Consider the following 14,043-nt stretch of genomic DNA (forward strand, 5'->3'; position numbering starts at 1 on the left):
GTCCGTATGATATAAAGTAACTGCCAAGAAATATTGTGTTTTATATGATCCTATTTCTTTTGTTGAAATTGATTATGCGATAAATGTTTATGAAATAAAAAAACGGGAATTGACGGTTTCCAAAAAAACAGACATCTCGAATTTAAGATTGATTACACTGAGAAAATTAAATTAAAAGTTCAAAATTAAATAATCACATTAACTAAAAATTAAATAGTATAATTAATACTTTACATATATAAAGTAAGAAGTTTTTCATAATTCAATGTGAATCCACAGTCCTTATTGTTAAACAATGTTGACTTCTTTAATACAAATAAGTTATACATTTGGCATAATAATATTTTATGTGTTAAATTGTTATAAATGGTTATTAAGTGTGCATGATAATTTGAAATATATTCAAAATGTTGTAATTCATGGGTGATAGGTCAAACCATTTTCACCCATGACCCACGGATAGCATGGATTTAGGAAAAAAGAGATTAGAAGATTATGAAGGAATTTTATGCTATGATTGAATGTGATTAGACCAACTAAGCATTATTATTTTTTATTCTTAGTATCGTAAGATAAGATACGATATATTGTTGGAGAGTACAAGAAACAATTGCATAAGGCTAAATATAACGTTTGTATATAAGAATGACCAAACATTATATAGTATCTCTCTTAAGATAAGCTATACTTGTTGCAACTAAACCTCTAGGTGCCGACATCAAGGTGCCAAACCTTCCCGTCAATGTGAGCTCTTAGGCAACAAAAATAACTTAGTTTAACTTGTTAATCATCAATCACTCTCACGTTATGTGAAGTTGACGTCCTCGAGAGGTTATTTTGACATTGTTTTAGTGATCAATTGTAACAAAACAATACCAACTTGGTAGCACAACGTAGTTCGAATGTGATACATGTATTACATAAATAAAAGAATACTCTTAAGTAAACATTTTACTGTGTTTTAGTACAAGCATATTTTGACAAGATATAAAGGCCTATCAAAGGAGCTATATTTTGTTTTATTACCCAAGTCCCTATCGAAAAAAAGATATGTATTACAAACAAGCACGATAGACTAAAAGTGTCATTTATAATGTTTACATTGTTCGCTAAATTAAAAATATGAAAACCACTTCTACACACTTTTTAATTACCAAAAGACAAGAAGTGAACGCAGATATCATACCAAATAAGCATTCAAGGTAACTTAGTATTAACTTTTAAACCACATTACAAAAGGGAACTACATTACAAAAGGGAAAGAGGACTCAATCATATGTTAAGATGGACTCTTCTCTATTTAAAAAAAAATGTCTTAATTTGCAAATAGAACTACCGACACAACAAACAAAATTGACGAGTACACTCTTTGATATCAGTAAAACTAATGTTTTTTGTGAGAAGGCTCAATATTTAAGAACACAGGCTAAAAGACAATTAAATTACCTAATACCATCTCAGCTTTACTTAAAACAGCCTCGCCCGTATCAATCATGAAAACTGTTGGTTCATTCCCGCTGCAACATGTTGGTAAATTATATCAGAAGATATTAATGAATATGATAATCCAATACATGACACAGATCTAATAAACGACAACGTGTACTTTTTAAGCCTAGTTGCATACAACTTTCGTTATCATGTATATTCCAAAGATTGCTGTTATTATATTGTAAATTTATTGTTCATAATTATAATTAACGCATTAAGTTCATATACCTTTGCATGAATAACCATTTGAAAAAACTAATCAACGGACAATCTGCACGTTGGGTTTGGCAAAAGACTCGACACTGCAGCTAAATAGGCATCGGTCAACCCACTGCAGAAAACCACCGTATGCGGGTCAACAGAAATATGTTGCTGAATAAATCCTTCAAATTGTATCTGATTAAATCCAGGTATTGTGGACATTGCGTCTATCCCGGATTATTTTGAATAGACTTTATGCTGTCAAGATAAGCATCTCCAGAAGAAGAATCCAGTCCATCAATAATCTGTATAAATAATCATGAAATATCAGTAAACACAAACATAATCTACATCAAAGAGGTAAAACTAGCTTGGACGATGTAAAAAAGTTCAATAGAATACCAGTGAACAAACACCAGAAATATCAACAGCATTCATGGAAACAAGCTCCACAAGTCTATCTGGTGTGCATATAAGAAACTCTGGCTCACAAGTTTTTAATCTGTATCAGAAACAGAGTTTCCATCATGTGATAATACAGTTATACAGGAATATGTATGATCCAAAAAGTATTCATTCAAGCAATAAAAAAGGTTATTAATATGTTTGCAACTTTGCATAAATTGCAGTTAAGAAATGCATAATTGAGCATGCAAGTACACAACTTAAGTTTTCATAGATTTATGTAAATACCCATGAACTTGATGATCTATAGAGACCCCAGGATGTAGACTCACTGTATGTATTCCAAATGCCTTCAAAGGCTTGCACACAGTGCGTACCTGCAGATAGTATAGTATAATGAAAATCCCGTAAAGCACATTACAAAGAAAACCTAATCAAATCATATGTTATGGTAATGATATAATAAAAAAAACCCCAACAATACATTCTCTCTAAATAATTGTGTGGTTACACCACCATAAACCAAATCAATACCTAATAAATAACTGTTTGCCACATGTCAAATAAGATTATTTTTCCTGATTCTCTTATTTCACCCCTTAAATATAATAACTTAAAACATAATTTCAATCATATCTAATCTCCAAATATCATTTTAGAATTCATAAATCTTCATCACTAACTATTTAATATTTTCTTTGTTAATCTTGTGTTATACACAGGTTTCTAACCTAGTGGTTAATGATTTATGATACTTTTCTAAACTTCACTCTTTATTTAACACAGCAATGTCTTTCTTTTTAACAAATTCAGACTTATGCCATGAAACCCTAGATGATAAGTGCAATGGATCAACAATCTTGTTTTTAGTGAACGCATCATAAACAAGCAATTTGTGTTGAACAAAGCTAGGTATACCTGTGCTGCTTTCTCTTGTGATGGTACAATGAATAAAAGGTAGGGGCTTGTAAAAAATACACCTTCTTTTTCCTTTTTTGTTATGGTATCAACAGCGGTTGATCCAATCCAAGCAATCTGTTCCACGGTAGCATGACCACTTGTCTCCAATACATTTTTGCCACCTGAATAACATCTCCAATATTCAAACCCCCATGGATCAAAGAACAAAGGCTTTCCCCTTTCAAATTCTTCTTCATTATGCATCGTTTCCTGTATCGTTTTCAAACATGAAATCAAGAACTTGGATGGACAGCCTACATCCTTGGTGTTTTCTTTATCTGACTGTGTTGACTCTTTGTTGACCCGAGCGCGTTTCTGTTCCTGGTTTTTCCCATTTGGTTGATGATCACCGTTAGCCTTTCTCTTGTTCTGTAAGCCATTATTTCCATGTTTGGTCAAAGGATCGGCTTCTTTTGATGGCCAAACTTTCTTAGTCTTTGTTTTCTTGTCCTTGTTGTAATCAACTTTGTTTGGCTTGTCATTAAAAGGATCCTCTAGAGTTGGGAGGCTAAAACACATTCCCTAAATAAACCAACGTATAAGATTCTCTAGTTATATCACATGTATTCTAAATCATCAACATGTCATATAAGTCACAAACTAAAGTTCATGAAAACACCACAAAATTAACAGCCAACATATATTTGCACAAAACAGCAGCAACTTTAGATAATATCATGATATCGGTACCATACTGACATAGTTGTCAATAGAGCTCGTAGCGCCCGCTATAGCGAATAATGTAGCGTAGAGGTAAGTTAACGATAAGTGGTCAGTGGCGACATAATAGGGTGAAAATAGCAACCATCTGCATTTTTTATTAGCTATTTTGGTGGCATTTATTGATTATATTAGCAATTTTGGTGGTAGCTATTGATTATGTTGATTATAATCGTATTTTGGTGAAGTACTTTAATGTAAAACATTTTAAAAAATTCTAATACTTTTTCGGTAAACATCAAATAGAGCCCGTATTTCATCGCTATCACTACATAGCGTATAGGTCGTTTGTCGCTATTGACAACTATGCATACTGAAACCGAAAGTGAGTAAATATACCGAGTACCATACCATTGAAAATACCAAAAATTTGGGGTAAGCAATAACCGAACCGAATTTAACCAAAACCGACTAACCGAGATTGGTTATCAATTTTTTTCTTGTACCCTCGATTAACCGAACCAAACCATTAATATTTTCATATACTTCTAGCTTTTATACCTCCATTTCTAAGCAACAATATTGGCACAAATTAACCGAACCGAAAAACTGATAAACTAAGTGAACAAATCAGCCCAACTAACCGAAAACTGATAGGTTAATAAAATAGATTAACCTATGACTTCATTTCGGTTTTGCTTTAAGCTAATAACCAAACCGAACCGTGCACACCCATACAAAAAAAAACACAGAAACCAAATGGTACCGATACCAAAAACATGAAAAAACGAATACCAGTTACAATTGTGTTCGGTCAGCACGGTACCGAAAACATGAAAAAAATGAATACCAGTGACGATTGTGCTATGCAGTCGATAACGCCGATATCGGTGATATATCAGTTATCGGTCCTGTGGTAGAATATACGTCAAAATATCGGTTAGAATATCGGTACCGATAATATCAACGATATTGACCGATATTGGACTGATGTTTAACCAATATATCACCGATATTCCCGATATCAGTGTTTTAAGTCTTAATTATCAATTTTTAGTGTTCAATGTTAGCGTTATAAGTCTTAATCAGTTCCTACTTGCTATGATTGTTAGTGTTTTTCAAGTTGCAAAAGGTTAATTTGTTAGTGGTAAGAGAGTTTCTTGAATTATTAGTGTTAAACTGCAATATATATGAATTTTACATGATATTACCGATATCACGCCAATATCTCATCACGATAAAGGATATCTCAGGTTTCAGTTGGTAACCGATATTCGATATTTTTCCGCATTAACTGCTTAGCGATTGTGTTCGGTCAGCACGGCACTCAGTAAAAAAAATGCTCATGCAATCGTTATTAAACATCAATTCTTTCACATAATTCGGTTATTCTCAACCAAAGCTTGGTCCACACACACTTAATGTCACCTGTTGCTTTCTAGGGTTTGAACTAAACAGATATGTTTATGTGTGGCTATAAGTAAGCAGAAACACTTAACATATTAATAAATCAATCCAAATAATTAGTTTAATCGGTCATTAAATCTAATAATAGAGCAGTATTTGCGCTGATACCTGACACATTCGACGTTTGCCTGACTGACGACGCTTTTTCTGTGCGATGATGGCGGCTATACGATTAGAAACCGTGGATGAATCGCTACGCATCTTTTTTCTGTTCGATTTGTTCTTCTTTCTGATGATTGCATCTTCTCCTTTAGGCATATTGTTAATAATACTTCGAATTCAATAACAAATTATTAATCGAAGAAAATAAGTGATGAGCTTGGAATGAACGCAGTCGTGAGTTGTGAGCAGTTTTTGGTGGAGGTTGTGAGTAGGTTTAGTGGTTAGTGGGCTTAGTATATTTGGGCCTCTTATGGGCTTTCGCAGTTTTCTAAGAGACATGATGTCAATTACTAGAGGAGCAGAGGTGCACAAAATACACGGTTCCGGACCCGACCGGTGTACCCGACCCGGAATCGGTTCCTACCCGTACCCTACTCGCGTGTAGGATCTGGTATAGGATTTCTCCTCAAATCCGTACCCGGAACCGAAACCGGCCCGGAACCAGAAATACCCGGTCAAAACCATAAATACCCAAAAAAACCGGAAAACCCGGTCAAATACCCGACTATACCCGGAACCAGTTCTTACCTGGGCTCTTTTTTGACTTTTGTTGACCATACCCGGAATCGGTTCCTACCCGGTTCCTGAAAATACCCGGTTTGTGCACCTCTATCAATTGCAGGTGGAAAAAAACTGGTTCTGGACCCGACTCGATGGTTCCTACCCGGAACCGGGGCCGACCCTACCCTACCCACAGGTACGGACTGGGCTTTGGGTTTCTCCCCGTAACCGGAACCGATCCGTTTCTCCCCGGGCTTTGGATTCTACCCGACCTTGTTTTGACTTTTGTTGACCATGCCCGGAACCAGTTCTGGTTCCTGAAAATACCCGATTTGTGCACATCTAATGTCAATAGCTACGCCTACGACTACAACCAATCACCAATTCACCATCGTGATTTTTGTGAACGTTTTCGCTACTTACGATCACGGCATGTGGTTCTTTCTACAAGGATTGTATTGAGTTTTGAGTTTTCCGGTCTTAGCATGGAGGTCATCGAACACACATCACAAGTATCAACGATCTTCACTATAAGACTTGTTAACTTGATTTGCTCCAATGTATCGTGTCATGTGGATACTAATGCTAGACATGTTGTAGCACACGTTTAGATAAAACCCAAATTGTATTAAATTACATTCTCGGCAGTTCGTATACAAGTCAACCATTTGACTATTTGAGTAAGCAGTCCCGATAAAAATGAATGTCATAATAACATCTCGATTAAACAGATGAATGTCTAATGTTATCGAAAATTTGTCGGACCCGTGACCCATCCATATTCCTTCCTTAAAGTTTCTGGTCAAAGGTAGTCGACCCCGGATGTTTTTATTTGGTTTCTATCGGCTCCGGCAAAATTCCCAACTTTTCGACATTTGTGCCATATTGAAACCGCCGGGAAGACACATTTCAAATGAATTTCGTCATATGTGACGACTTCCATCTCTATCTTTATATAAATTCCTTCCTAAAGATCTTCTCTTTCATTTCATCCGTCTTTGAAATTCTACCGATTTCTTAATCCAAAATAATGAAGTTTAACAGGGGAGATCGCGTGAAGATTATTGATACGGGTCCAGGCCTGCTTTAGTTCCATATGCATACGGGCTTGCCCTCCTCTTGACGGTAGCCGGTTTAAAATGAAACTTGATGAATTTATATAATTATATAAAATTTTTTATAAAACCATATATGATATGCACTCGTTACCTTTTTACTTTGGCTTTTCAAAATCGTAATTATTAGCAGGTGTTGTTTGTGGTCCCAAGTTATAATTTAAAGTAACCTTCTGGTGGTGACCAAATTAGGGATGTCTTTGACCACTTTTGTTTGAAACTTTGGTATTACATGAATAATAAAACAATATATTTTATTTAACAGAGATCAAATATGATGTTAAAAGCATATTAGGTAATGCAAATTCAAGAGAAATAGAACATATTGGCCCTTCAAGTCTCTTACAAGTTCACAATGCCCCTCATTTGCACTTAATGCATCCAAACATGTATGTTATTTTTTATTGCAACAAGACAACTTAATTAAATAGTTAATCAACGTGTATCCTTAGGGATTAATTTGTTGGTAGGTTGTATTTGTTTGACTTAGACCATTAATCATCAAAGATGGTAAATTGTGTTTAAGGTTATTTAAAGGTTTCAAGGTTATTACCGTTTCTTGTTGGGTTCAGAGACAATGATTTCCTAGTCATGAAGGCTGTAGAATCTTTTAATAAGGTTTAGCGGGTCATGCATTCTTCAGCCTCTAAAACCTAAAAATTTGTATCTAGGATGATCGTCTTTGTCATCCAAAAGTGGGTTGCAACGCAGCTTGCAGCCCGTTTTACAGTTACTTTATTGTAGCTCGTTTTCCATTTAAGCTTGCTCAAAATGTTTAAAGGGTGTTATTGATTTGTTTAAAGCTTTCTTTTCTATATAAGTTTAATGATTTTTATTAATTTGCTTACTGTTATAAAAATACAAAGGATGTCGAAATAGTAGCATTGATGTAATTAATCCGAAGTTAACGTGTTCATGCAACTAAGTAGAAATATAAAGTATTATTAGTGACGACGAATCTTAGACCAAGTGAGGGGATGGCCCCATAAACTTTAGACTAGTAGTAATCTTTTTCATTAGTTGTAGTAGTCAGTAGACGTAATAACATGTTATGGTCATGTACTTTTTATCAAAAGCTCAATAAGGCTACTCTTTAAGGAGGGGGGCATCCAAGCCCTTTCATAACGTCACGTCAGCGTCACGGGAGCATCGGGGCTTCGAAGCCCTTCTCCATAACGTCCCATAATTATTTAAAGTTCCCTTGGGCGCCTCATTATATATATAAATACTAGGGGTGACAAATATGACTCATTAAATTGAATGAGTTGTATAAAATGTATATAATTAGTCATAATAGGTCAAACTTAAAAAAGGAAATGATTGAATGAGTCAAAATAGGTTGACATTTCTCGAGGTTTATTTTTAACGAGAAAACGGAGGAAACTTTTTGCTTTTTTACTTTTTTAGTTTTTATTTATATTTCGAGTTATGATTTTGTAATTATTATTATTTTTTTTTTTTGAATTTTTAATAAGGGTTTTTGAAATTGGTCAAAATGGGTTGAGATTTCAAACCCCTCATTAAAAAAATTCAAAAAAAATAATTAAAAAATCATAAATCAAAATATAACTAACAAAGTAAAAAAATTAAAAAGTTTTCGTTATTAAAAAAAATCTCAAGGAATGACAACCCATTTCAATTCCTTTTTTTTTTAATTTGACACATTCTGACTCATTATATACATTTTATTACAACTCGTTCAACCCAATGGGTCACATTTGCCACCCCTAATAAATACATGTGTGTGTATGAAAGGAAGAGAGAAGCCGTTGGTTGTTGCTTCCAAGCCCCCCCCCCCCCTCCGCGCGCCCCGCTGCGGTGTAGCGCCCACCGCGCCCCAAAGGGCGCCCACAGCAACCAGTTTAAATAAGTCTTCTAGCTAGGTTTTCTACTTTTAAATAATTCCATTGTTTTTCTATAATATATTGTTGTTACTTATTAACATGTTCTTATTAAACCAGCTGGTGTGTTACGGTGTATATTTTATAACATAAAAGGCTTTCATCAATGTTTCTTAGCATATGCATATTAATGAACCTCAAAGTCTATAAATGTTATTTTTAAACAACTTTGTTTTGTTATCTAAAAATGTCTAGCAACGTAATTTGTTGTCTGATTACTTTTTTATCTGTGTAAATTGTAAACACGTCTTTTAATGGATGAAAAAAGCATGAGAATTAATGGGAAAAATGGTTTTCTTAAAACTTTCAATAATAAAAGGTATTTACTTCACTCTTTCGAATATGTTGGTGAGACATCTTGTGAACAACCCATTGTCTTTCGATGCATTAACCTAAATCGTAAATATATTATTTTAATTAGGAATATTGGTTTTTAATAATCCTAACTATGCCATATTGGTAAATATCAGTCTCAAATTTACACTTGTCTGCTGACCGTCCCAACTATTGATGTATTTGTTGTTAACGGGCCGCGACTAACGGATGTTAACTCCGTTAGTGATTTGCTGACGTGGACCTTCTTCCTCGGCCGCATCACGCCGGAAACTTGCCAGAAACCTGCAACTTGCCTCCCATTCTCCCTAATATCGTCACACCGTCTCCCTCCCTCTTCAAAAGACATTGGAAATTAGAAAATGAAGTAGATTTCATCTTCTTTCATGGCCAATCCCTATATACCAAACCCGATTTTATTTTCAAAAATTTGAAATCAATGTTACACGATTTACAAAATAAGCATAGGGCTTTTGTTAAGAGGATAAAAACGAGTTGAATGATGTGTCAATTACCTCGAATGGTGCACGATTGAAGAGGGTGGACTTCGCCGGAGACAACAACGGCGGCACGTCGTTTAGGTTTCGAATGAGGGGAAAGATAGAGAGAGATGGTGTAACGATATTAGAGAGAATGGAGGCGAGTTGCAGGTTTCCGGCAAGTTTCCGGCGTGATGCGGCCGGAGAAGAAGGTCCATGTCAGCAAATCATTAACGGAGTTAACATCCGTTAGTCGCGGCCCGTTATAAACAAATACATCAATAGTTGGGACGGCCAGCAGGCAATTGTAAAGTTGGGACTAATATTTACCAATAGGCCATAGTTGAGATTACTTAAAACCAATATTCCTTTTAATTATCATCTACTATATTAGTTAAGTTGCCATTTAATTTAATTAGGAATCTTCCTAATGATATATAAGTGGACACTAGTGATAACAGAATCAAGTTCTTTAGGGTTAAACCTACCAGAAAATGATATTCAATTAGTATTCATTTCATTATTCTTAAAATATAAACCATTTAATATTGATATTGTATTGAGAGGGAAAAAATACTCATTAAATCTTTTAAGCGTTGCACATTCTACTTTACATGTGATTGATGTGGAGTATAAAATTGTGGATGGTAGCATTAGCATATAACGAAGCTTTGACGAAAACGTAATTGAGGGGAAGAGACTCAACTTTTGATTCCTCATGTGCGTTACACCTGACGGCGTCAGAGGTGGGGGAAACAACATGGTGCCGGGGTTGCTGTGGTTTAACAAGTTGGTGACGAATGAGGTGGTCATGGCTCCTTAAATGAGTTAAACTTTTGAAAAGTTAACTTTATTAAATGCCATTGAATCATTGATTGCGATTTAGTGTTGACATCGCGCCTAACTCACTTCCCATTGGTGTTTTCTTTTAATAGGACGATGACATTTTGGTATTTAGGTTATCATGCTTCTCAAATTTAGAGAGTCATGTGCCCCACTTTGGCTATACTATGTTGTTTTATCCAGCCCATGCTGGCTTTCAGAATTTGGTTTGAGCGTTCCTCCGGGAAACCATACCGCCGACTGCCACTTGACAGTCGTTGTGCCACCACAAGAGCAGAACTTTCTAGCGTAATACACGGTGAGACGAACACCAGATTGGGCTCGAGGTTCAAACTGACAACATTTGTACAAGGCCTAGCTCTATCTACTCAAAGTGACACAGGTGGGATTCGAATTTTCTATTGAAGAACCCGGGTCTCCTACCAATAGGCCACAAGTGAGGGATCATTGGTGTTTTTCTTAACAAAGTGAATGACATGACAATTTAAAAAATAAATTTAAAGCCAAAAAAGACCATAAAACTTTATGTTCATGATTTGAAGTTAAATACCACAAATAAATGGCTACAAACACCTACAAAGTAGAATTTCTTGTTTCTGTCCCTTCGTAAGAAAAATGATTATATATAGATTAATTAAAATAGTTGTTCAAAATAAAGATCAATAGTGTTTATTTCTGCATTATCAAAATATTTATTATAATAAAGATTGTTTGAAATAAGAAAAATAAAGTATGCCCGTAAGAATAAAATAGTTAAAATACGAATAACATTTTAAATATATTGAGGTAGTACATTGAATTGAAAGTATATGTACCCACCTCTTACACTTGCCACGATGACGTCCCTCGCTCTTACTAATAGTGTTTTTTCATTCATGTTTACTTTTAACTAGTAATTTACCTTTGCGTTGCGCGATAACGGTAAACGGTAACACCTGGATGTTGTAGCGGCGAGCCAACGCGAATTCAGTTAATATTAGCTACGTTTGTTACGGTATTAGAACTAAAACAAAATGAAAACAAAAAAATAAAAATTGATGGAAGCCAATGGGGTGGCGTTGGTTGGTTCCGGACGGCAGCAACAAGTCAACGCGAATTTAGTTGGTATTAGCTACGTTCGTTACGGTACTAAAACTAAAACAAAATGAATCAAAAAATAAAAATAAAAATTGAGGTGGCCAATAGGGTGACGTCGGTCGGTCCCAGACGCCGAAGTAATGACTCTACGACACTCGTATAGCATATTATAAATTTTTTGTTAACATATTTAAAACAATGTTTATTCAGTCGGCAAACCAAAGCGTTGGTAAACTCGATTGTTGCAGCGGCAAGCTAACTTGTATTCGGGCATTGGGCATTGTGGTGATGAGTTGGTAAAATCGGGGCACTGGTAAAAATCTGAGTGTTCCGGCAGTGGGTCAACACAAATTTTGTCGATTTCGTTTACATCTGTTACTCTACCAGAAATAAATAAAGTTCGGTAAAACATGGGCGTGGGTAAAACCCGAGCGTTGTCAATACTAGATGTTGCGCGGTGAGTTGGTAATATACAAGCATTTTCAGTCTCAGGCGTTTTGGGGTTTGGTAACATATTTAAAACAATGTTTATTCGATCGGCAAACCAAAGCGTTGGTAAACCCGATTGTTGCAGCGGCAAGCCGACTTGTATTCGGGCATTGTGGTGATGAGTTGGTAAAACCGGGGCACTGATAAAAATCCGAGCGTTTCGGTAGTGGGTCATCGCGAATTTTTTCGATTTCATTTACATCTGTTACTCTACCAAAAATAAATAAAGTTCGGTAAAACATGGGTGTGAGTAAAACCCGAGCGTTGTCAATACTATACGTTGTACGATGAGTTGGTAAAACACAAGCATTTTCAGTCTCGGGCGTTTTGGGGATTAGTCGACACGAATTCGGTAAACAAAGCGTTCGTTAGAAATCTGAAACTAAAAAAAGAAAAAGAAAAAACATTTAACCAATAAAAAAAAGAAAGTTTTAAAAATTGTTGGACCGTTGAGGTGGCCACTTGGCGCAATCCGGGCCTTGCGGCACCAACCCCGGGCGTGGGCAAAACCCGAGCATTGTCAGTACTGGACGCTGCTTAGCGAATAGATAAAACTCGAGCATTGTCAGTCTCGGACGTTGTGTTGGTAATTTGACACGAATTCGGTAAAATAAAAGACAAAACGTTCATTACAAATCTAAAAGTAAAAAAAAAAAGAAAAAAACATTTAACCAACAAAACAAAAAAAAATAAAAATATGAACCATTGAGATTGTGTCACTACAATCAGGGTCTTGCACACCAACCTTCAGTCTTACTATATATAGATAATATCTCAAAGTTATCTCTTTTTTTAGTATTGATGATAAATATCTATTGAATCATTTTTAAGAGAAAACAAAATCACTTATATGATATAACACATAGCATTTTATAAAGGGGCTATCTAGAGACACTCCAACTTTTGTTAAAATATCTATCAATACGTCCCGTATAGAGCTATACGGGGCGTATTCGGTCCCATATACCCCCGTATAGTGCCATACATGGCGTATTGATGGGTGTATGAGTGTCCCTAGTATGACTCTTTATAAAACACGCGCCTCATACATGTTAGAAATTTAAAATTAATAAGTTTATATAATTATTAAAAGTCTATGTGATATTATAACAAATTAATTTTAGAATCACCGGTTTACGACTCAAATCCATCTTCACGCGTCTTCATTCGTGAGCTCTTTTCCCTTCACAATATCATTCCGTCATATTTCTTTCATCCATTCCCTAACTAAATCTAAATCCACAGTATGGTGTGTGAAAAAAAAATGAGTTGATATATACAGGATATATGGTGTTTGATTTTTAATAATTAGCTTTTCTTTTCTTTTAAAAAAAGTTTTAAATGGCAAAAGGTGATCAGATGACTGTTATGCTCCAGGAATCAATTGGGAAGAAGCCATCGAGCAAGAAAGATTTTAGGGGCGCTGAGGGGGCAAGCTAGTGTTTCTGTAAATCCCACTGCCCTGTCCTGTCTCCTCTACCATTCGGTAATGTGTGTAAATATTAAAACTAAATTATTAAACTTTTAAGGGCAAACGAGGTTATAAGTTTGTTACATTTTTCAATAACTACATTGATCAAAATCATTAATGAGCTTATCAACACAACATTAAATTTGAATGAATTCCTGATATCCAACAATCCAACATATACTCACTTGTCCTTTTCATCCGTGAATATGCATATTAATATATATGAATGAACTGGAATTAAATAAATACACATATCCAATGGTTATGCATGGAGAAAAATTAAATGAATATGTATATCGATACGATTTAAATCTCTTCGTATCTATTGGTCATACTTTCTGCACTTGCATAGCATTCTCATCTCAATCATTATATCAAATCTAGGCTGATGCGGAAGAAAATGATATAAAAAATGCTAAAAGCAATGAAACAAATGTCCAGATAACACTGATCATATGAACGAAAACTTATCTAGACTATAAAAAAGT

At 35.1% G+C, this 14,043-nt stretch overlaps 1 protein-coding gene across 1 annotated transcript; it reads right to left on the reverse strand.

The window, feature by feature from the left end:
- Positions 1-1,412: 1,412 nt before the first annotated feature.
- LOC143612240 (uncharacterized) lies at positions 1,413-5,442 on the reverse strand. Its single transcript, XM_077086269.1, has 7 exons — positions 5,293-5,442; positions 3,016-3,579; positions 2,386-2,474; positions 2,095-2,194; positions 1,936-1,997; positions 1,720-1,864; positions 1,413-1,517 (listed from the first exon to the last, which is right to left on the reverse strand). The coding sequence occupies exons 1-6, from the start codon at positions 5,440-5,442 to the stop codon at positions 1,747-1,749; spliced, it is 1,083 nt and encodes a 360-aa protein (XP_076942384.1). The 3' UTR covers positions 1,413-1,517; positions 1,720-1,746.
- Positions 5,443-14,043: the final 8,601 nt, after the last annotated feature.

Source organism: Bidens hawaiensis, unplaced genomic scaffold, assembly GCF_021521415.1.
Source record: "Bidens hawaiensis isolate Kalapana, Puna unplaced genomic scaffold, B.hawaiensis_p1.1 tig00034026_1, whole genome shotgun sequence".
Taxonomy (NCBI): Eukaryota; Viridiplantae; Streptophyta; class Magnoliopsida; order Asterales; family Asteraceae; genus Bidens; species Bidens hawaiensis.

Coding starts and splice junctions, on each gene's coding strand:
- LOC143612240 (XM_077086269.1), bottom strand. CDS start 5,442: ATGCCTAAAGGAGAAGATGCAATCATCAGAAAGAAGAACAAATCGAAC. Junction 2,195..2,385: donor ATAGATCATCAAGTTCATGG/GTATTTACATAA, acceptor TTTCTGATACAG/ATTAAAAACTTGTGAGCCAG. Junction 1,865..1,935: donor GACAGCATAAAGTCTATTCA/AAATAATCCGGG, acceptor AGGATTTATTCA/GCAACATATTTCTGTTGACC.